The 24,641-nt window shown below is 48.4% G+C and overlaps 2 protein-coding genes across 4 annotated transcripts in view; one reads left to right on the forward strand and one right to left on the reverse strand.

The window, feature by feature from the left end:
- LOC105491323 (thioredoxin like 4B) overlaps positions 1–11,911 on the forward strand; it is a 68,888-nt gene extending 56,977 nt beyond the window's left edge. For all 3 annotated transcript variants that reach the window (XR_011616559.1, XR_011616560.1, XR_011616561.1), the window contains 2 exons: positions 4,834–8,618; positions 8,953–11,911. The gene's annotated coding sequence lies outside the window, so the exon portion shown is untranslated. The remainder of the gene's footprint in view (positions 1–4,833; positions 8,619–8,952) is intronic.
- On the reverse strand, positions 7,199–23,682 carry LOC105491327 (dihydroorotate dehydrogenase (quinone)). Its single transcript, XM_011757658.2, has 9 exons — positions 23,619–23,682; positions 20,243–20,455; positions 17,831–18,030; positions 15,418–15,500; positions 11,291–11,478; positions 10,120–10,233; positions 9,278–9,431; positions 8,963–9,122; positions 7,199–8,459 (listed from the first exon to the last, which is right to left on the reverse strand). Exons 1-9 carry the CDS (start codon positions 23,637–23,639, stop codon positions 8,405–8,407), a joined length of 1,188 nt encoding a protein of 395 aa, XP_011755960.2. The 5' UTR covers positions 23,640–23,682; the 3' UTR covers positions 7,199–8,404.
- Positions 23,683–24,641: the final 959 nt, after the last annotated feature.

A 24,641-nucleotide genomic window follows, 5' to 3' on the forward strand; every position in this document is an offset into this window, starting at 1 on the left:
TTTTGGAGGCAGGGTCTTGCTCTGCCACTCAGGCTGGAGGGCAGTGGCATAATCATGACTTACTGCAGCCTCAACCTCCAGGGCTCAAGCAGTCCCCTCACCTGAGCCTTCTGAGTAGCTGGGACTACAGGTGGTTGCCACCACACCTGGCCAGTTTTGAAATTTTTTATAGAGACAAGGTCTCTTTCCTGTCCCAATGAAAGTACACACATTAAAAAACAACAGGGTCTCGCTGTGTTGCCCAGGTTGGTCCCGAACTCCTGGTGTTACCGGTTGAAGGTGTCCAGGTTCTTGGAGTCTTAAACAAAGAACTGGACAAAATGTGCAAGCAGAGCAAGGAAAGAATGAAACAACAAAGCAGAGATGTATTGAAAATGAAAGTACACTCCACAGGGTGGGAGGGGGCCGAGCACAGAGGCTCAAGAGCCCCGTTACAGAATATTCTGGGGTTTCAATACCCTCTAGAGGTTTCCATTGATTACTTGGTGTATGTCCTATGTAAATGAAGAAGACGAAGTAAAGTTACAAAGTCATTTACTCAGTGTATGCCCTATGTAAATGGAGAGGGTATTTCCTGTCATCGCTGAAGTGTCTCCATTTGATTTAGTTCTAGGAAGTGAGCGTGAATCAGCCTTATGTTCCCTATCTCCAGACCCTATTCTTCTGCCTCACTGGGCTCAAGCAGTCCTCCCACCTTGGCCTCCCAAAGTGCTGGGATTACAGGCATGAGCTGCAGTGCCTGGCTTCAACACACATTTTGTTCTGAATATGTCAAGTTCTTGGAGGAGTTTGTCTTAAGAAGTCACTGTGGGGGCTGGGCGCAGTGGCTCACACCTGTAATCCCAGCACTTTGGGAGGCCGAAGCAGGCAGATCACGAGGTCAGGAGTTCGAGACCAGCCTGGCCAACATAGTGAAACCCTGTCTCTACTAAAAGTACAAAAAATTAGCTGAGTGTGGTGGCACGTGCCTGTAGTCCCAGCTACCTGGGAGGCTGAGGTAGGAGAAACGCTGGAACCTGGGAGGCGGCGGTTGCAGTGAGCCGAGATCACGCCACTGCACCGGGCGACAGAGCGAGACTCCATCTCAAAAAAAAAAAAAGAAAGAAAAGAAGTCGCTGTGGGGCTTCTCTCATCTCAACCCTTGTTGCCTGGTTAGTACTGGAGAAGTCAATTCCAGGAGGGTCTGCCCAGTGTCACAGATTGACAGGTCTGTGACTAGCAACCCCCCACAGACTTGTAGGTAGCTGGAGGCAGCATATGTACAAACACCATCATCCTGATCATCTGGGGCAACAAGAGTCTTTTGCCAACTTCGCCTATTCCTGGGAGTGAACTTTTTGCGTAGGGGGATATTTGGCATTACCTCTTCTCTACCCTTTCCAGGAAACACCTGTTCTTAACTGGTAAAAAAAAAAAAAAAAAATTACCCTACACCTGGAAAATTACATTCTGGACTTTCCATAAAGAGGCTATTGGATTGTGAAATGAGTACACCATTGAAAATTCTAAATGTCAATGGCCAGAAAACAGATCCTTTAAATTACCCTCCTAAATTTTAAAAATATATTAGAGATCTCTCATCCTAAACAAATGCCTTCTTTGTATTTATAAAAAGATTAAGTTAAAATATAAAAACAATAGTTTCATGGCTAGCCTTAGAAATTCTCTTGACAAAATTAAAGAGCAAAAACATGATCTGAAACAAAGCTAAAATAATTTTTATGCTCAAACTGCCTGCTTTTGATCCCCTGTAGGATTTATAAAAAGCCCTGCACTCTATGGTCTAGTGGCTGAGATTCTGTGCTCTTGTGGCTGTAGCCCAGGTTCAATTCCCAGTCAGGGAAGTAATCCCATTTGTTTTAAATTGTTTGACTCCTGACCTTTTGTGGGTACCCATTTGTTATTGATCCTTTTTCCTTCCATGGACACTTAGGAGTGTCATGAATAGCCTTGGAAACTCTCTTGACAAAATTAAAGGGCAAAAATGTAACCTAAAACATGATTTGATTCCCTGTCTTTTTCCTTCTATGGGGCATATGGGGCCTTTGGGCCTTTATGCACAGGTGCTCAGCTGAGAAGCTGAGATCCTAGAAAATATGCCAGTTAGAAGAATAGGTTGTATTCCATTTGTGGCTAAAAAGACTTTTTATCTTTGAGCTGACTTTGGGGTCGTTCTGGATCTTGTGAGGACTGCTTTTTTGCACCTCTTGGAGATGCCTGGTTCATCTTTGACTAACCAAGTCATAACTTGGTTAAGGGTTATTGCTTTTGGTGAACTATTTGAAAAGGTACCTTTGGTTCAAAAGAAAAAAACAAGCTAACGAAAGTGTTTATAAAAGATAGGCCCTGAGGTAAAAAGAGACTTCCTAAGTCCAAGCATGGAAAAGGCTGCCTTCACCCTGTTAAAGGGCTCAATAATCTAATCAAGAAACAACCTAATTTAAAAAGACCAATCTAATTAGATTGGTCCCCAAACTATTTTCTGGAATTTAGCTGGCTATTTTGAAATTCTTTGTAAAATAAATGTATATATGTAAAAAAATCTCCATTTGTAAGGGCATCTGCATCCCCACACTTAAACCACCACAAACTTTCCAACAAGGAAGATGTCTTAAAGTTTACATAACAAACCTTACATTTGTTTAAGATACTTTTCCCGGAAAGCTTGTCTTGACTGGGCTTTTACGTACCCCTTTTTGTCTTGGCAAATAATGGTGTTTATATCTAAGTTCTGTGTCTTTGAAGTGTAAATTTTTACCAAAAAGTCCTGTCTTTGAAAGTACAAATTTCATGTTGCCTAGCTAAGAACTGCTTAGAGCTTGATAGTCTGTCTGCAGGGGGGAGGAAAACTAGCAAATGAAGAATCTTGTAAAGCTATAAAATCTTCTTCTGTCTGTATGTTTGTATGTGTCACGTGTATGTGATATTTCACTACCAAAATAGACGAAAGAGCTCTAATTAGTTAGCTTAATGAAAAAGTAAGTGCTTAAATCAAAATACTTTATCAGAAAAATAGAAACTAACTCAAATGCTTTTTAGCTCATGTGACTCTAGTAATCTCTGGTAAATAAAATTAGTTTAAATTGTTGGCAAAATAAAATTAAACGTCTTCAGAATTGTCGGTATTAAATTTGACTCAGACTTACTGCCTGAATGTACTGGTCAGACAGGTTTAGGTGGTTTCTGTAGATGTTTTTGTTTCTGTTTTTGTTTTTGTTTTTGTTTTTTTGAGACGGAGTCTCACTCAGTCACCCAGACTGGAGTGCAGTGGTGCGATCTCAGCTCACCACAACCTCCGACTCCCTGGTTCAAGCGGTTTTCCTGCCTCAGTCTCCCGAGTAGCTGGGACTCCAGGCACAGCTATATTTTTAGTAGAGATAGGGTTTCACCATGTTGGCCAGGATGGTCTGTATCTCCTGACCTCGTGATCCACCTGCCCCGGCCTCCCAAAGTGCTGGCATTACAGGTGTGAACCACTGCGCCCAGCCTGTAGATGTTGTAAGGTCATAAAACTGTTGCTTGTTTTGTCTGTGAGCTAAAGCTATGAGGGTTGGCTGTTGGGCTCCCCAAAGCCTTGGACATATCTTACTGTCAGCTTCCTTCCAGTTTTGAGCATCTGGATTCTAGGGTCTGGACAGGTTGGCCATGGTGGGACCTGGGGACATGTCCTCAGTTCCTGACCACCAGCTGTAAGGCAGAACCAAGCCCGATATGGCCCCATCCTCCCTGGCCTAGCTTTGCCTCCTTGCCGTGCTGGGATGGGTTGGATTCTCCAGGCATTATAAAACATTAGGAAGGGTACCTGTGTCATCCTTTCAAATTATTAATTTAAAAATCTTAAAATCATGCTATGTTAAATAATAGGTAATCATAGAATGTCTAAGTCACCTGTATGGTATAGAAAACAATGTATTTAGATCTGTTAATAAAAAATTGAGGAAGCAAAATGGTTTTCATCTACAAATACTGATATAAAATAATTCAACATCACTTCCTAAGTTTTCCACTAGAAATTAGGGCTACTAAGAGTTAAAATTATAGTTAATATATATAAGTAAAACTACTAGATATGCCTGTAATCCCAGCACTTTGGGAGGCCAAGGCAGGTGGATCACCTGAGGTCAGGAGTTTGAGACCAGCCTGACCAACATGGTGAAACCCCGTCTCTACTAAAAATGCAATAATTAGCCAGGCATGGTGGCCAGCACCTGTAATCCCAGCTACCCTGGAGGTTGAGGCAGGAGAATCACTGGGCTGGGCACGGTGGCTCATGCCTGTAATCCCAGCACTTTGAGAGGCAGAGGCAGATGGATCATGAGGTCAGGAGATCGAGACCATCCTGGCTAACATGGTGAATCCCTGTCTCTACTAAAAAATACAACAAAAATTAGCCGGGCGTGGTGGTGTGCGTCTGTAGTCCCAGCTACTCAGGAGGCTGAGGCAGGAGAATGATGTGAACCGGGGAGACAGAGCTTGTAGTGAGCCGAGATTGCACCACTGCACTTCAGCCTGGGCGACAGAGCGAGACTCCGTCTTAAAAAAAAGGTATTGGCTACAGAACTTGACCCAGAAGCAGCCTATCAGAAAGTCAATGGGGAAATGGATTCTTTCAAAATACTGTGTATATGACCTGACGTATCTGCCCCTTTGAAGGAAGCTGGTGCACGTAGGAATCTCAGCCCTTTATGATACAGAGCTGAGCCTATGGTAGGAAAGAGGAGAGAAAAAGAGACAGAGAAATGCATGTGGCAATCACTCTGGCTGCAGCCCAAAGTAACTTGCTAAACCTCCATTTCTTTTCTCTCTGTTTTTTTTTTTTTTTTTTAAACCAAGGGAGAGCCATAATGCAAGCTATTCCTAGTGGAAAAGTTGAGAAGGAAGAACAGCTTGTTCCAGACCAGTGAAATTGAAATTCCCATGTGGAACAACATAAGAGGAAAGAGGCCCTCCCTGACAAAGTTGGACAGCCCTCTCTCATGGCAATTTGGCAATAACTATCAACATGTTCAGTGTGTATAACCTTTGCCCAAGCAATACCACTTCTGGGAATCTACAGAAGTTCTACCAGAAGACCACAAAGATACATAAGCCCTGAGCACTGAAGCACTGTCTGATGTGAAACCTGAAAATATCCTTTGTGTTTACCCATAAGCAAACATTGATGCGTTTATGCCGTGAACAGGGCTGTTAGAGCAAGGCCGATCTGAGGGATGAATATTGAAGTATATCATTATGATGACACGTGAGAAGAGTAAGTCACAGAATAGGATTAGCTTACTGCTTATATTTAACTGATATGAAATTGCCAAGCAAAGACAATTATGCACTCCACAGAAAACACACGAGTAATGTAAATAACATTTGGAATTCTGCACACCCTTCTACCATCCTCAGTCCCAAAGGGAGACGCAGGCATCATCAATCTCCCGGGTCTCCCAGCACTGAGAGCTGCTCTGGGGTCTGAGTGTGGCTTCCAGCATTAAGAAAAATAGGTATCCTTGAGCTGGGTGCAGTGGCTCATGCCTGTAATCCCAGCTCTTTGGGAGGCCAAGGCGAGCAGATCGCCTGAGGTCAGAGTTTGAGACCAGCCTGGCCAACATGGTGAAACCCCGACTCTACTAAAAAATACAAAAATTAGCTAGGTGTGGTAGCAGGCACCTGTAATCCCAGCTACTTGAGAGGCTGAGGCAGGAGAATTGCTTGAACCCGGGAGACAGACGTTGCAGTGAGCCAAGTTTGTGCCATTGCACTCCAGCCTGGGCGAGAGAGCAAGACTCTCAAAAAAAAAAAAAAAAAAAGAAAACAAAAGAAAAAAAAAATAGGTATCCTTGCACCACATGGCACCTGAATGCAAAACAGCTCCTTACCCCAGTGCTCAAGCAGCCTCTTCCAGCTGTGCTGAGGCAGAATGTCAGTCTCTGAAGCTGGGCGCGGTGGCTCACGCCTGTAATCCCAGCACTTTGGGAGGCCGAGGCAGGTGGAACAAGGGGTCAGGAGTTCGAGACCAGCCTGGCCAATATGGTGAAACCCCATCTCTACTAAAAATACAAAAATTAGCAGGGCGTGGTGGCACACGCCTGTAGTCCCAGCTACTCTGGAGGCTGAGGCAGAAGAATCCCTCGAACCCGGAAGCGGAGTTGGCAGTGAGCTGAGATCATACCCCTGCACTCCAGCCTGGGTGACAGAACGAGACTCCGTCTCAAAAAAAGAAAAAAAGTCAGTCTCCCATGGAGAACCTTCCAAGGGCCGACTCTTCCCCCTTCTCCTCCACTCCTTCCCTTCCCTTTCCTGAATCGTTCAGTCCTAAAGCTATTAGGTGGGACAGAGCAAGGTAGATGCCTGTAACGTGGGGAAGGGAGGGCAGGTGACTCACAGAGAGCATCCAAGCCCAGAGAGAACGAGGAGGGTGTCCAGAGTGTGTGCGCTGGCACCTGACGTGGCGTGTCGGAGCCCAGGCTGATGAGGAAAGTGACCCCGCGGTGGACTGGCCAGCATGTGGCTCCTTTTGCCCATTCCCGTTTCTCCTTCAGTGCACTGCTGTTCCTGGAGTAAGGAATGAATATGGAGAAGCATGAGGCAATGAGCCAACTTTTAGAGCAGCCAAGGCTTGGTCCATGGCAGAGCCATTCAGCACAACATGCTCTGTAAAAACACCGCCAGGCTTGAGCCCAGCCGAGCAGCCTCCACGCAGGGGACTGGACGATCAGCTGCCTCTCTGCCCGTTTCCTCATCTGTAAACAGGAAACGTCAAGCGCTTGGCACAGCGTGCGGCCCACAGTCAGTGTTTGGTGGACATGAGCTGCCTTCATGGCAGCTGTCTTCAGGCCTCACAGGGTAGCTTTGAACAGGCAAAGCCAGAGGAGCTGGGGATGTCTCCTCTGTTGCTGTCTCCACGGTGGGAAATGGGCAGCTTGAAAACCTGATAGGAGCAACTTGGCTCTATCTGTCAGAATGTGAAACATGCCAGCCCCTCAGCCCAGCTGTCACACTCCTTGGACCCTGCTCTGCACTGATGCTGGAACAAAGGCACAAGCACTTTCACAAGATGTTCACCGAGGCACCGACGGTGATAGGAAAATGCCGGAAGTTAGTGATGTGATCACCAACAGGGGACTGGCTAAATAGACCCCACTCAAAAGACCGAGGCCCAGCATGAACCATGCCCACATGAGAATAGTGAAGAAAGTCAACGGCAGAATCGTATTTGTAGGATGATGTCATTTGTATGAAAATGTAAAGTAACTATACAGAAAACAGTGTGCATTCCATCCATATATAGGTATAAAAAAAATACAGCCACATATATGTCTGAGTGTATGTACAAAATGAGCATCTTCATGCAGGGGGAAAAGTCCAGGAGGATAGACAGAAAGGCATGTCTGCAGAGTGGGGTGAGGAGGAACAGGAATGTTTACACTTCAAGAGTGCTGTACCGTTTGGATTGCTAGTAAAGAATGCAGGTCAATTTTATAATCAAAAAACTAGTATCAGGATGCTTAGGAGATGCAGACTGAAACACTTAAGAGTAAGGCACCAATGACTCAACAACAATAAATACGTAATACATGTGAATATTTTATCCATGTTATAGAGGGAGGGAGGGAGAGAAATGGGAAAAATTTGTGTGTGTGTGTGTGTGACGGAGTCTCGCTCTGCCACCCAAGCTGGAGTGCACTGGTGCAATCTTGGCTCACTGCAACCTCCGCCTCCCAGGTTCAAGCGATTATCCTGCCTTGGCCTCCCCAGAGCTGGGATTAAAAGTGCCTACCACAATGCCTGGCTAATTTTTTGTACTTTTTATAGAAACAGGGTTTCACCATGGTGGCCTAGCTGGTCTCCAACTCCTGGCCTCAGGTAATCCGCCCACTTCGGCCTCCCAAAGTGCTGGGATTACAGGCATGAGCCACCATACCCCACCCTTATGTTTGAAATATTTTTAAAAATAAAGTTTAAAACATTAAATAAATAAAAATAAAGATCAAATGAAAGACAGTCAAGTTCCTGGGAAGCCCACTGGAGATGCAGGTAGCAGAGGCCTGGAAGGACCTGCAGCGTCTGGGCAGGGCCTGTGGCAAACCAGAAAGGGCTAGCGTTGAAACCCAGGTTCTAAATGGCTTTATTTTTTCCATAACTTTTTCCCCCTAATATTCAATGTCCTTGCAAGACTGACGGATCCTAGGGTTTGAATCCACAAAGAATCACAAACACAGTTTATAGTCTGACCAAGGGACTGAAGAAAGCCTGCGGTTGATCCTGGTGACCCCTGACTGGCGTTTATGGTGCAGCTATGCCACGGCTGAGGGACATGGCTCAAGACAGAGTCCCTCCTCTCACAATCCAGCCATAAAGGCTTGCCTGAGTCCTTGGGAAGGTTCCAGATCAGGCTTCCCAACAGACGCTGTCCTCACCTCTGATGATCTGCTCCAATGGCATCTGTGACTCTGCCAAAGCCCTGTTCTCTGGAAAAAGAGCAAACAAAGCAATTTCAGCAAACAGTAGAGGACAGGCCCTGCTCTTACAGGAAGCCCACATTCACCCAGAAAGGCATCATCCCGGCCCAGGCACATCTGGTTTCCTCTACACTCTTCACCCAGGGACACAGGGATGGTTCTACCCAGGTAGGAACAGAGCAGGAAGGAAAGTGCTTTTAAGTACTGACAGCTCCCAACATCGAACCAGTGTTGTTTAATTAATGGGAATGCTGACGGGAGTCCTTAGGCTCTTCTTCCTCGAGCAAATGTGCAACTCCGCCGTAGAAACACCATTGCCTTGGAGGTTAATCCTCAGTTCTCCTTGGCACTGTTTGTCCTTCATCAAAAGAGTAACCCAGAGTTACTCTCCCCTTTCAGAGTATACCCCTCAACTCCTTTTTGAATGAGTAAGAAACAGATCAACAGTATCTCCTTGACTTGAGTGATTCTGAATTAACCTCTGCCTAACTTCTATTTCAAGCCTCACTCACTTCAGAAGGGCCTCCAGCTCCCGCTTAACTCTGCCCACAACGGGTGGTCCCCAGAAGGTGAGGGCCGTGTACAGCTGCACCAGGGAGGCCCCTGCCCGGATCTTCTCCAGCGCGTCCTGCCCGCTGCTCACGCCACCAACCCCAATTATGGGAACTCGGCCTACAGAGAAGCACATGGTGACACTGTAAAGAAGGATATGGCTTCCGCCTCAGAGTCCCCCACAATCAAGGCAGATTAGGGAATGATGATTCCCATCAGGACCCAGGAGCCCAAGCCACACGCAGATCTGAAGACACAGATGCCGGAAGCCTTGCCTTGGGTGAGTGCATACATCTCCCGAATGGTTTGAGTTGATAAATCCCGGAGGGGCTTCCCACTCAGCCCTCCTGTTTCAGAGCGCAGGGCACCCTGGAGGCCAGCAGGGCGACTCACGGTGGTGTTCGTAACAATCAGCCCATCAATGCCCAACTGCAGTGTGAGATGGAGAAAAAGCCATGAGTCATGGCACAGAAGGACGCAGAGGCGCTCCTCTGGGGGTCAGAGGCAGCAGCCGGGCCAGGTACCCACACCTACAGCCCCCAAAGCAAGAGCTACACCAGACTTACTACTCATCTTTTCCTCAACAAGTTTTAGAATGAGCCATAACGTGACAACAGCAGCCATCACACACTGACCACCCACAGCATTCCCCTAGGACATGGTCCAGTCCTTAAAACAACCCAATTATAGTGTCTTGTCTGAGGCCCTCAGGTAGTAAGTGGTGGAACCATGATTTGAACCCATGACGGCCAGGCTCAGGCTATTTCCACTACTCTCCTATGCCACAGAGACCCGCTGTCCAGACAGGCTGGAGAGAGGAGTGAGGGAAAGAATTTTGAGTCCCAGTCAAGACTGGCCAAGGACCCAGGCTCAAGCCTTAACCTTGCTGGATGCAGATGAGGAGAGAGAGTAAGAGGCATGAGAAAAACTCCTTCAAGCATTTATTCCAACATTCGCTTTTGCCCACAGGGTGAGTTACACCATGACAGACACCAAACCAGCCTTTAATACCAAGGAGAGGAAATCACAAAGGCTGCCATTCTGAGCTAACCCAGCTGGCCAAACAGCCTCTGCAGACCATGGGAGGCACACCCTGGGCCCAGGCCCCGACTCAAACCTCTTTGACCACACTGGCAATGTCCTCCTTGTCCTGGGCGGTGAGGTCAGGAGCGATCTTCACCAGCACTGCCGGCCTGTGCGCTCCCTGTAAGCCGTCCCTCTCCTGCAGCACCTAGGGCGACACACGGCCAAAGCTGGGGACCCTGCAGACTGCAGCCCCGCAGTGCAGCTGTGACCTACACTGCAGGTCAGTCGGTTTCCACAAAAGCAATCAGACTAAAGCAGGAACAATTTCTCCTTTTCAGGAAAGCCAGCCTCAGACACGTGAGGAGCACTAACGAGATGGATCCGAGTCCATTCTTTTAGGCCAAGGGATCCCCATGGACATTGGCTCATAGCTTAAGGGTGTTTCAGACTTTTCTTTTTTTTTTTTTTTTTTTGAGACAAGGTTGCACTCTGTCACCCACACTGGAGTGTAGTAGCATGATCATGGCTCACTGTAGCCTGCACCTCCCTGGGCTCAGGCAATCCTTCCACTTCAGCCTCCAGAGTACCTGGGACTGCAGGTGTGCGCCGCCATGCCCAGCTAATTTCTGTATTTCTTGTAAGATGGGGTTTTGCCAAGTTGCCCAGGCTGGTCACAAACAAACTCCTGAGCGCAAGTGATCTGCCTGCCTCGGCCTCCAAGTAGCTGGGACTATAGGCTTGAGCCACTGTGCCTGGCTTAATTTTTAAATTTTTTGTAGAGACAGGGTCTTGCTCTTTTGCCCAGGCTGGTCTCAAACTCCTGGGCTATAAGTGATCCACCTGCCTCAGCCTCTCATAGTGCTGGGATTGTAGGCATGAGCCACCATGCCCAGCCTTTTTTAGACTTTCATTCCTAAAAGATAGCCAGAAAATATTACCACAAGTACTGGGTGAAGTCCTTCAGTTCACTCAGAGCTCTGGGTGCTAGGGTCAGAGTGACAAATGGGAGAGACGCGGTCTCTGCTCTTACAGACCTCGTGGTTTACAGCAGCAGGGACAGATAATTTGTCACTGTCACGTATAATCAGTGTCATGACAGGGGATCAGAGGGGACCCTGGGAAGGCATAGCCAGGGGTCCTACTGGTCCAGGTGCTAAGGACAGCTTCTGAGGGTGATGCTGAAGCTTTACCCTGGAGAATGAAGGGGAGCGGGTGGGGCAGGCTGGTGGGACGGGGCCTGGAGAAGGGGTGCAGTTGCCCACCTTGGTCAGCAGGCGGCGCAGCTCAGCCTTTCCTTGAAGGCTCCGCAGCCCGGCCGTGTTGGGGCTGGACACATTGACCACCAGGTAGTCGGCCAGCGGGCCCAGCACGCGCACCCCTTCTGCGTAGTCCTCCGCGGCGTCCACTGAGGTCTTGTTCTTCCCCAAGTTGACCCCCAGCGGCAGTCCATCTGCAAACGTCGCTGGTCAGGCCTGTAGCCCGCACACCATTTCCTGTGCCACTTTCTGAGGCTGTCCTTGACCAAACCACGGCGGACAGTTGGGCAGGTCTTCCCTCCAAACCTGACCTGCCCGACACCGGCTGACAGGTGCTCAGCTGCGGCCTGGGCCTGCCTACCAAAATCACTCACCGGCTTTGTCTAGCACAGTCGGGGCAGCTACGAGGATGTTTTGCTGCATTTTGCCCTTTTTTAAAAAAATTTTTCATGGAAAATGGACAAATTAGTGCAAATACTTGTGGGGCAAAAGATGGGCCTCATAAATTGAATAAAACAGAACAGACAGAACTCAGTAGGCACGTCAGGCCGGCAACGCTCACCTCAAGGGATGCTTGTTGGCCTTGGCTCAGTTGACTGGATGTACAGTTGTGAAGAAAAAACAAAATGAAAGAATATGTATAAAATTCTGAAAAACAGGCCAGGTGAGGTGGCTCATGCCTTTAATCCCAGCACTTTGGGTGGCCAAGGGTGGAGGATTGCATGGGCCCAGGAATTCAAGACCAGTCTGGGCAACATGGTGAAACCCCATCTCTACAATTAAAAAACTCAGCTGGGCGCGGTGGTGCACACCTGTAGTCCCAGCTACTTACTCGTGAGGCTGAAGTAGGATTGAGGCTCCAGTGAACCGTGATCATGCCACTCACTCCAGCCTGAGCAGCAGAGCAAGACTTTGTCTCAAAATATATATATATTGGAAAATATATATATACTGGAAAATTTTTTTTTTTTTTTTTGAGATGGAGTCTCACTGTTGCCCAGGCTGGAATGTGGTGGCACAATCTTGGCTCACTGCAACCTCTGCCCCCTGAATTCAAGCAATTCTGCTGTCTCAGCCTCCTGAGTAGCTGGGATTACAGGCATGTGCCACCATGCCTAGCTAATTTTTGTATTTTTAGTAGAGATGGGGTTTCACCATGTTGGCCAAGATGATCATCTCCTGACCCCATGGTCCGCCCGTCTCGGCCTCCCAAAGTGCTGGGATTACAGATGTGAGCCACCGCGCCCGACCTAATTGTTGTATTTTTAGTAGAGAAGGGTTTTCACCCCTTCTCTGGTCTGGCTGGTCTCGAACCCCTGACCTCAAGTGACCCACCTGCCTCAGCCTCCCGGAGTGCTAGGATTACAGGCATGAGCCATCATGCCTGGCCAAATGTTTTCAATGATCATGCCTAAAATGTAGAGGTGAAATTGTTTTCTAACTTATAATTTTAGTTGTCTGAGGAAAGGGACTCTCCCTCATATAATAACTGAGGGGACCCTGTGTCTTCGGTGCTTCCCCGGACAGCCTGATTACTCCCCTAGCCTGGGCATCATTGTTAGCACCTGCCCTTTTTTACTCTCAAGAGGGTCTCAGTTTACATGTATGCAACGAGGTCAGCTTACTTAAAAATCCATGGGACTGACTATCAGTGGACTTGCATTTTGGACCTCCAGAAAAATACATTTTCAGAAACACACTACGTGTAAAAGAAAAGGGTTGTCTCTACTTGACTTCTCCTAAGATACTATCTTATCTGCACGAGGAGTGGTACATCAATGGCACAGGCTGTTTTTCCATCTGAGAGTTGGGGAAAGACTTAGAACACCAAGTAGCTCACAAAATGGGTTGTCAGGCCAGAGAGGATCGAACAACATCTATTGTACTGCTCACCACCTTCTCACACCCCAATCACACTCTCGCATCATTAGCAAATGAGATAGTGTAGCTACTTTCCAGGGTGGGGACTGGAGGAGGGGATCAGAACCCACCCAATTAGAAGCCGGGCACAGCGGCTCATGCCTGTAATCCCAGCACTTTGGGAGGCTGAGGCGGGTGGATCAATTGAGGTCAGGAGTTCAAGACCAGCCTGGCCAACATGGTGAACCCCTATCTCTACTAAAAATATAAAAATTAGTCGGGTGTGGTGGTGGGCGCCTATAATCTCAGCTACTCAGTAGGCTGAGAAAGGAGAATCACTTGAACCTGGGAGGTGGAGGCTGCTGTGAGCTGAGATCGCACCACTGTTGCCTGGGCAACAGAGAGAGACTCTGTCTCAAAAAAACAAAGAATCCAATTAGACAAAAGGTTTATCATAGGTCTCCAAGCTTCCCAGTCTAGCACCTATCAAGCCCAGATCATTTGTAAGCTTGAATTCTTTTCCACACAAGTAAACTGGCTTGAAGGAGAATATCACTTTCATGTAGCTAATGGATTAGGAGTCATCTGCCCAAACTGACAAGATTTGGGAGTTAGACAGAAATTACTGGATTACTCTGTCCCCAGAGGGCACCAAAGCTTTTGTCAACACATGTTCCTTGGCATGGTGCTAACAAGCTGCCATGAAGGCCTCTAAGCTGCTGGCAGACACATCCATGCAGAGCCCTGCTGCAGTCTCTGCTTCACTCCACAGACCAGGAGGGCCACTGGAAGGGAGGGCTGGGTGAGGAAGAACAGGGGATAAGCCAGGAAACTGCACTGCAGACACCGAGAAGAAAAAGCAAACACGAAGGCAGGCAAGCATCACAAACCATGCAAGTCCTGTGATGACCTCCAAAGCTCCCCAGGTGGGCGGCTCTGCAGTTCAGCAGGGTCTGCTTCCAGCGAAGCCAGGGGTTTCCAAAAGATAATTTCCTATTCCCCAATTCTGACACTGCTGAGTGCCTCAGCCCTTTCCACCTCACTTCCTGAAGTGAATCCCATATCCATTGGTTTCTTCATCCTGCTACCAGGACTATCTGGGACTAAGACATCCTGGAAGGAGTTTCAGAAGGACCCAAAGAAGAGAGTGGTCGCTACTGAGCCGCAGCCCCCCACACACAATCCACGGGGTCCTGGGGCATCAGGGTCAGGACAACAGAGGGCTGTGACCACTAAGTGCATCCTGAGAGCGAGTGAGGCAGAGGCCACAGAGAACACCCGCATTGCCGGAGGCACCTTCAAAAATGCATGTTGTGGCCGGGCACGGTGGATCACACCTGTAATCCCAGCACTTTGGGAGGCCGAGGTGGGCAGATCACGAGGTCAGGAGATCGAGACCATCCTGGCTAACACAGTGAAACCTCACTTCTACTAAATATACAAAAAATTAGCCGGGCGTGGTGGCGGGCACCTATAGTCCCAGCTACTTGGGAGGCTGAGGCAGGAGAATGGCATGAACCTGGGAAGTGGAGCTTGCAGTGAGCTGAGATCGCACGACTGCACTCCAGCCTGGGAGAGAGAGCGAGACTCCATTTAAAAAAAAAAAATGCGCATTGTTTTTGGTTTTTTAGAGAAATGGGATCTCACGATGTTGCCCAGGCTGGTCTTAAACTCCTGAGCTCAAGCGATCCTCCCACCTTGGGCACCCAAAGTATTGAGATTACAGGTGTGAACTGTGTCGAGCCAAAAATGAGCAGTTTCCAAAACAACTCATGAAGAATATTTTCCCAAATGCTAATATTAGTTATCCTTGAGTAGGGAGGAGTATCCGTTTCTTGAACTTTCTTTCTTTACGCTTCTCTGTATTTATTGTCTTCTGTAATTAATGAACATTATTTACACAATAGACAATTAAAAAGGGAGGACAGAGTGGGCCACAGGAAGATGACGTTCAAGTCCTGCTCCCGCCCTCCCTGCCTGTGTGATCACAGCCCGGCCACTTCGCTTCACTTGCTTTCAGGCCTCCCTAGTTACGGTAACAGGTTACATAACGAGGCAGAGGCAAAGGGAGTATTTGCTAAATTGTGAAATCCAGTTAAACTCTTGGAGGCTGTGTGTGGGACCAGGAAAATCCCTCTAGGAGAGGTGCCCTGAGGTCCTCAGTGGTTTTTGCTATTGCTCAATCATGTTTATTTCACTAGAAATGTTCCCAGTGTTTCTCCCACATTTCCTCCTAATAAATAAGAAAGGCCCTCTGACGCAACCCACTTTACCTTCTGTGAGCTTGGCCTGCTTCTGCTGTCTGGCGCGTAACCTGTGTTCCACCACCGAAAGCCCGTGACTGTTAAACCCATACCTGCAGAGCCACAAGCAGATGAGAGGGGCAGAGTGAGAGGGCACCACAGCCACTTCCGGTACACTTAGGACTTTTTAAAACAAGAGAAAAAAAAATCACAGTCAGTTCTTACACTTCCAGGGTCTAAAGACCCCTGGGGCTCCTAGAGAACTTGCCAGAACACCATCCAATACCCAGGGGAAAGATTAAAATTTGCAAATGCTCAGCCAACTAGCATTGGAAACAGCCCAGATGCAGCAGCAGCTGCCCCAGACCTGCTGGATCCCCACTCCTTACCCAGCCACTCTGAGAACTGCACGCTCACTTGCCACCTGCCTGGGCTCCCAAACAGCCTCCTGAAGCCCCTGTAGCCACTCTATCTCCCTATGCTTTCTGCCTGTGAAAATCACCTCTCTTCCTAGCTCAGAGCAAATGCTCCCTCTCCTCCTGAACAAAGCTCCCAGCTGCAAAACATCCCTCATCCCCCTGGCCTTCATACAGAGCTTTGGACCTACCTTTCTCCTGGCTCGGGATAGACACATACATATGTGCTTAAGGTCCCATACTAGGTTACAATCTTCTTGAGGGCAAGCAACATCTCATACCTCTCTCATCCCTCTATCACTGTCACTAGACACTTCCCAAAGGCAGGGGCCTCATCCCTGTATCCCCAGCCCCACTGTGGGTGTTGACTTAGTGGCCAGTCCCCTTCCTCTTCCTCCTTGCCAGTGAAACCCACCTGCCCTGATACAGGGTAAAAATGCTAATGACTCCCTTCCCAGCCTTGCTGGCAAGTGAAGCAAAAGTGAGTGCCTGAGACACAAGTGAGGCCTACTGGGAGCCTCTGAGAACATCCCTGCCCTTTTTCCTTTCTGCTCTTGAGCATCCGTGTAAGAACGTAATACTCGCAGCCGAGGTCACTCTCTGACAAGCAAAAAGGGAAGGCCCAAAGAAGTTGGACCACAGTCTCAACACTGCCCTAGTGCTCAACCAACCCTGGGCCTGCCCATTGCACCTGTTATGAGAAGAAAATAGTATCAAATGTGCCTGTTGTTTAAGCCACTTTGTTAGAGCCAAAAGCATCTATAATAGACACACTGGCACACATATTTGATGACTTAATAACTTCACCCATTCATTCAGCAAGTATTTACAGCACACTCACCACATGCCACGCAGCCAGGAGGCCACACACGCAGTGCTCAGAGCACGATCTCACACCCCTGCTCACCTATAGGATTCACCAAGTACCATCATCCCAGCACCTGCAGTTATCTGTAGCAGCTGAATGATAAGCAAATATATTTTGCCTGGCCAATTCTGAAGATATTGATCCCCACCTGCAATGCAGCAGAAAGATCGATAACTTGATCTCTCATGCTGCAGATTTTCCCTGAAACAAGCACAAGAAAGCAGGAAGCACGGCCAAGTAAATGTCGTACAGGTCCATCTCCCAGGAGGCCACCAGTGACCCCAAAGATGCCCATCGAAATCTCCCCAAGGAGGCTCTTCAAAATCCTCTTACCAAAAAGTAGGCACTTCTTCACCTTTTGGGTTTGCTACAGTAAAAATTACCCAGGGATGACAAAGGGAAGAGCTTTATACAGTCTAGAAGGATTTCTCTTACTAAGAGCAGCTGTGCATGTTGAATGTTACATTCTCCTGTTTGCTAAAGGCTGGGGCAGTGCTGGCCAATACACGTCTGCTGGCCACATGTGGCTACTGGCTGCTGGGAATGCAGTTGGTCCAAAGGGAGAGGTGCTGGAAGTAAAATGCACACTGGCTCTTAGACTTGGTACAGGCAAAAGAAGGTAAAAACAGCGAATTAATACTTTTTATGGTGTTTTAAACACATGTTTTTTTAAATACTTGTAACACATTAAATATAACTAAATTATAATTTTAAGTAAGTATCAATTTCACTCATTCTGTTTACTGTGTTAATGTGGTCACTAGAGCACTTTAAATTACACATGGGCTCACATTACATTTCTCTTGGACAGTGTCGAGTAAGAGCACTGGAGAAACAGCATGGACAGAGCACAAACTCTCAAGTCCAGTAAGCCCAGGCCATGCCCAAGCTCTCCTGCTTATTATCTCCGTGATCGAAGCGGAGTTATTTGGCTCTACAAGCGTCCGTCTACACAACTGTTAAATGGACGTAACAAAGCCTGCTTTTCAAGATAGATGCCTGGGGCACATAGTAGATGCTGAACGGGGTTCCTGAACATTCTAAATGACAGAAGAATGTCCACATTATATGAGAGAAAAAAAACAGAGGCAGATCTTACATCTCTGAAAGCCCAGCTGGAAAGAGGGCATCCCCCATGAACTCTGGGCCGCTCACCTACCTGTTAATGACAGCTTGGTCCTCTGGGAGACGGAAGACTCTGGGTCTGGGGTTTCCTTCCTGAGGTTTTGGAGTCACACTTCCTATCTCAACAAAACCAAAGCCCATCTTATAAAGTCCGTCCACGGCTTCCCCATGCTTGTCAAATCCTGCAGCAATTCCTACTGGATTTCGGAATTTATGGCCCAGAACTCTCACTTCCTGGGAAGAGGAAGACAAAGTCAGAGGCATGCAAGGCTATCCCGGTGTTTCTCAAAGCATGGTTCCTGGCACGACTACACCAGAATGACCTGGGAAACTTGTGAAACCTCAGATCCCAGGGCCCACCCCCAAGGTCAAAATCTTTGGGGGAGGAATGGAGCACTGGGGGAACCTATTTTTAACAGTGCTGGCTCTCCAGGGGACTGTGACACCTACTAGAGTTTGAAAACCACGGGGCTTTATTATTAGCAAGCCTGGGGGGAGAAATGGTGTTTCCACCATGGGTTGAACAGGAGACAAGCGCTGCCTTTCCCAGTTGTGGTTAAGGTTCATACCTTCTTATCAACTAGACTTGGTGGGAGAGAGTAGCTCGCTGGTGTCAGGCCCTAGATAGTGCTTCCCTGAAACCAAGGCATGGTAAGCAGCAAACTCTTTAATCAGCTTAATAAACATCAGCTCCACCTGTGTCCCTCCTCATCCAGGGTGGTAAGAAGCCCCAGCCACGACCCCCAGCCTCCCACGGGGAACCCAAGGAAGGAAGGTGTTCAGCTGGGCAGAACTGACTGATGGGCTCCAGCGACCTTTCAGGAGACTAGCAAAGGCCTCCCAGGGTGAACACCGTGGGATCCCGGAAGCAGGGGCTAAGAGAGATGCTCCAAGAAAGAAGAAGAACAAATGAAGGTGAGAATGCTCGCAGCACCTCAGGAGACTGGGAGGCAAGATGTGTGTGGCTGGACTAGGGGCCTTCCTCCAGGACTGCGGTTCTCAGCTCCGGCTGTACCACAGAGGCCCCTGGCAGCTTTCAGGTCCCACTCTCAGATGTGGCGGTGAAACTGGTCTGGCACTAGGCCAGGGCATCTGGATACTCCAAATGCAACCCCGGGGGATTCTAACATGCCTGACGTAGGTGAAGGGTGGAGAGTTAAACCAGGAAAGCTGTGAAATCATCAAGAGTCCTGGCTACCAGTTAAAAAGTTTGAGTCACATTCTAAATGAGCTACTGCAAGCGTGGGCACAGGCAGCGGTGTTTAGGACAACACCTCCGAGGTCAGGTTTGCCTGTCTCTGTCATCTGTGTTTACACAGACACAGCCTGCGCCCTCAGGCACACACTTCCTTCTAAATTCTCCTCATCTCTGCATCCCACTCATTATTCACTCCCATTCACTCCAGGGCTCTCAAACTAGCAGTCTGGGGTGAGGACGTTTTAACGGAGTGCTCTGTCTGAGCCTACAGTGCCTGTTACTGTGTGAGCATGGCGAGTCAGGGGAAATGACACATCTGCTCAGCACCATACAATCAGAGTGAAAAGGAGTCTAAGGTCGGAAGGGGAAATGCGGTGAAGGCCCCTTTAATTTGTAACAGTGACTCTTCCTCACCAGAGTTCTGAGGGCTTCTTGTTTGCGTTTTCACACTCAAATCATTCCGATGTCCTCCCATTTGATAAGAAGCCTCTCAAAAGGAAACTGCCGAGACTTCCATGAGGAAGCAGCTTCTATGAGGATGGGGATTCTTCTATTCGGTTTGCTGCACTAAGCCCGGAAGGTTGCATGAAACAGAGGCCCTTAGCCTTCAGCTGACACTGGCCTCTACAGTTAGAGGCTGTATCTACACTTCTGCCTACACACCCTCTTCCGGCCCTAAAGGCTTTCCTGGGACTCTAGGCCAAAGATTTCAAGCATGTGGAGAGGGCCTGTGGGCTGAACATGCGGCTGAGTGAGGCTGGGACCCAACGCTCCTGTCTCGCACGGTGCTCAATGACTGGCAGTTTCCCCATTTAGCCGAGGGGAAGACTGAGCTACCTGCAACCTCAGCAAGGCAGGACAGCGGCCAAGGGGCAGGAAGCCAGTGTCAGACTCCGTGGGTTTGAATCCTGGTCCTGCTACCCGCTAGCTGTGTGACTGGAGTTCCTTTTTGTTATTCCTTACTCTGTTTCTTGGTTTCCTGATCCATGGCTGGGGATGGTAACAGATCAGCTCATGCAGTAGCTGGGAGGATCAAACAAGAACATCGCCTAACACAATCCCATATATGTAATAGATAATCATCATTGCTAATTACATGACACAAAAAAAATAATGCTCAGACTGAATTCCAAATATCCACTGCTCACTTGAGGTTCTGGTGTTCAAAAAGATCAGTCCTGGCTGAGAAGTTTAGGGACTTCAGCCTTCACCTTTGTATTTAATGCACAGGGTATCCAGAACACCTACCAGCATGTCAGAGTCTTGAAATCTGGCCCGTGGAAGGAGCCCCAGGGAGGTGAAGCGAACGGCCAGTCTGTGGGCTGACTCCGGATCCAGCAGCCCCTGCAGAGCTGGCATCAGGTGTTCAGCATAGAAACGCTCATCTCCCGTGGCCATCAGGTAGGAGGCGAAGAGAAGTCCTCCACCCCCCAGGATGACCACAGCATCCCGGGCCCGCTTCTGCAAAAAAAGAGCCTATTGGGGGGCCCTCCAGGCCAGGCTGCAGACCCTCCCTGCAGACCCTTCACACCCAGGCACACAGAGGGCATAACGGCAGGTCACATGAAACAGACGCCCTTAGCCTTCTGCTAACACTGGCCTCTACAGTCAGAGGCTGTATTGACACTTCTGCCTACACACCTCTTCAGGTCCTACAGGCTTTCCTGGGACTCTCAGGCCAGAAATTTCAAGAGGCACCATACTGTCCTCTAGGGGGATTGTGGTGGACACTACTACTGGTTACAGTGACAGGGTAATGCTAATAGACGTGGTGGGCAGGAATCCGGAAAGTCAGACATCCTTCTCGGCTTGAGACTATCTGACATGAACTGCCCCATTTCCTGTGTGACTTTTGAACATCCTACTGACATTCACGTGCGTAAAAAATTATATGTTCATATTATCTGAGCCAAACTCTATTTTACCATATAAACTGTCTTTCTTGACTTCCTGGTCTCAAGCAATCCTCCCACCTCAGCCTCCCCAAATAACTGGGACCACAGGTACATGCCACCAAGCCCAGCCAATTTTTTGAAGAGATGGAGTCTCGCTATGTTGCCCAGGCTGGTCTAGAACTCTTGGGCTCAAGCAGTACTCCTGCCTTGGCCTCCCAAAGTGCTGGGATTACAGCATGAGCCACAGTGCCCAGTCTTCACATGGTTTTCACATACAGTACAAGTATCTTGTAAATTGAGGGACAACTATACAGTGTTGCATAGAACATTCCCAAGAATTGTTCATTTCAGAAAATCTCATCGGGAATGGTACAGTGCTTTGCTGCGGTGTTTGATAATGTAACACACCTGTGCACTTGCATTTCTAAGTAGAGGCTTAAACACAACTATCTCACTAGGGGAGTCAGCAATATTTACATACTGAAATACATGTAATTTTATTAATATAAACTACTTTTAAATTTTCTCCTTTATATTCCACTTAGGGTATTAATTATGCTGGCTTTCAAAAATTGCACATACCTGGACTTGGTGACTCATGCTTGTAATCCCAGCACTTTGGGAGGCTGAAGTGGGAGGACTGCTTGAGCTCAGGAGTTTGAGACCAGCCTGGGCAACATAGTGAGACCCCATCTCTACAAAATATAAAAAATTAGCCAGGCATGGTGGTGCATCTGTGGTCTCAGCTACTTGGGACGCAGAAGTGGGCAGATCCCTTGAGACCAGGAGGTCCAAGCTGCAGCAAGCCGGGATCGTGCCACTGCACTCCACCTGCGCAATGGAGTGAAGACTCTCTCAAAAATGAGAGTATCCCAAAGTGTTGGGATTACAGGCGTGAGCTACCGCACTCGGCCTGAGTCTCTTTTTAAAATAAATATATGGAGAGAGATGGGATCTCACTGTGTTGCCCAGGCTGGTCTAGAACTATTGGCCTCAAGGGATCTTCCCGCCTCAGGCTCCCAAAGTAGTGGGATTACAGGCGTGGGCTACCGCACCCAGCCATGTATACATATTTTGTATGTATACAAAATATCTTTGTATACATACAAAGATATTATACATATATTCCATTTCAGGGGGTGTAAAATATAAAACAGAAGCTTCAGATCTTATTGGATCAAAAGTGGTTCACGATGCTTTTCTCTAATTATCACTGCCAGATGCTGAGTTATTCATTCATTAGTTCAGTCATTCATCAAATACTGATTGAGCAAAGATGGCAAAACAGATCTTGCCCCTACCATCATGGAGAGTGTGATCTTATGAAGCGACAGACAGAAATCAATGATCATGCAAATACATAGTCATGGCAACTGTGATGAAGGATAAAAAGTATAAGGTAATGAAAGTATTCAACCTAATCTTAGAGGTAAGGAAAGGCTTCCTTAAGGAAATGACTTAAAGCTGATACTCAAGGGATAAACGAATTGTTGGGAGTCTCTTTGAACCTATTCTGGTTCAATTATTTTTAAAAAGTTAACCAGAAGGCAGTAGGGAGAGGAAAAAGTGTAAAGGCTCTCTCAGTAGCAGAAGAGAATGAGAAAGGGAGAAAGTTTGGAACAGAGGAGTGAGGGAAAGTAAGGCTTAAGACGAAACAGGAGAAATGAGCAGGAGTTTGGCCAAAATCAACATGTGGGTTTTGTTCCCTAAGCCAGGAAATGACATGATCAGATTTGCTTTTAAAGATCCTTCCAAACTGCTAAAGAGATGTAGATCAAGTATTCATTGGCTGGGTGCGGTAGCCCACGCCTGTAATCCCACTACTTTGGGAGCCTGAGGCGGGAAGATCCCTTGAGGCCAATAGTTCTAGACCAGCCTGGGCAACACAGTGAGATCCCATCTCTCTCCATATATTTATTTTAAAAAGAGACTCAGGCCGAGCGCGGTAGCTCACGCCTGTAATCCCAACACTTTGGGAGGCTTACGAGGTCAGGAGTTCGAAACCAGCCTGACCAAAATGGTGAAACCCCGTCTCTACTAAAAATATCAAAATTAGCCAGGCGTGGTGGCGCGCGCCTGTAATCCCAGCTACTCAGGAGGCCGAGGCAGGAGAATCGCTTGAACCCGCGAGGCGGAGTTTGCAGTGAGCCAAGATCGCTCCACTGCACTCCAGCCTGGGCGACAGAGCGAGACTCCGTCTCAAATGAATAAATAAAAAGAGACTCAAGGTTTTCATTGCCTCCCTTGGAGACTGCACGCCCCCACCCCCCAACCCCATGCCAATCAACAAATATTTGAACACCTACTACATACGGGAATACAACTAAGAACTTTTCACATAGAGCCCCTCGCCCTAACAAAACTTTACCTAAAAGGACTGGGACCATGTCCTACTCTAGTTTCATTCCCCATTGGATCCTGCACACAACGCTAGGCGGTCATGTGTTCACTAAGCACCCCTGTGCCAGGCTCAAAAACATGGCCCAGACGCAGACACTCAGATCAGCACCCATCCAGACCTGCAGGCGCTGTCTGCTCACGCCTGACCGAGTCCACGTGCAAATGCACACGCGCGAGCATTTACAGGCGTCCCCGGAAACACGCACACGTCCCGGGGGGCCCACTCTCCCGGAGCCGCCTTCGGTCCATGCCTCGCCCGGCCTGACTCTCCGTTCTTGCCCGCCCAGACCCCCGGTTGCCGATACACACTGCTCACTCGCGAGACTCACTTTCAGGTGTCTCCACGCCATGCTCCTTCCGTCAATAAGCCCGCCCCTGTCTCCGTTCCATTGGAGAAGATGGCAGCGGCCCCTCCTATCTCCGCCCCTTAGCCGCCAGCCCACCAATCGCCGGGCAGAAGGGTTGAGCGGTCGCCTCCGCGCAGCGGGGAAGGCCCGGCATCACCCCAGGTTCTGGTTGGGTGCGCGTGCGCAGTAGCGGCGGCCACACCTCTTCCGCCCGCCCTGCTCACGGTCTGCCGCTTTGTCGCCGGCGGTTGGCAGAGAAGCTGCTGCGCGGGGTTTGTCCGTGGTACCGCAGCCTCGAATCCGAGAGTCCGCTAGGCGTCGGGGCTCTGTGAGGAAGACAGGTGTTGAGGTCGTGCCACACACCGGTGCCTTTCTGCCTTTCTGCCGGGGCCGCGTTGTGACTTTTGTGGGCCCCTTCCTGAAGTTGTTTTAGTGTAGACATCAAAACGCTGTGTTTCACACCAGAAATATTTGTACAGTTTTTATCACTTTAAAAAATGAATTTTACTGCTGTGTTGATATAAAGATGAATATGTCAATATATAAAGTTTTTCAACTTAAAAGTTGATTTTTCTTAAGGTTTTTTAAGGAAATTAAAACATTTTCTTGAGGCTCAGTGGCTCACGCCTGTAATCCCAGCACTTTGGGAGACCGAGGCAGGCGGATCACTTGAGGTCAGGAGTTCGAGACCTGGTCAACACCCAAAACCCCGTCTCCACTAAAAAAATAAAATAAAATACAAAAAATTAGCCGGGCGTAGTGGCGGGCGCCTGTAATCCCAGCTACTTGGGAGGCTGAGGCAGGAGAATCGCTTGAACCCAGCAGGTGGAGGTTGCAGTGAGCTGAGATCACACCACTGCACTCCAGCCTGGGCGACAACGCGAGACTCTGTCTCAAAAACAAAGAAAAACAACCAAAAAAAAAAACCATTTTCTTGAGACCCTAAAAGTGTCAGAGGCCCTTCCCTGGCCCTGCACCTGTTATGCCTCCTGGGGAAAGTGTCCC

Source organism: Macaca nemestrina, chromosome 18 (genome assembly GCF_043159975.1).
Source record: "Macaca nemestrina isolate mMacNem1 chromosome 18, mMacNem.hap1, whole genome shotgun sequence".
NCBI lineage: Eukaryota > Metazoa > Chordata > Mammalia > Primates > Cercopithecidae > Macaca > Macaca nemestrina.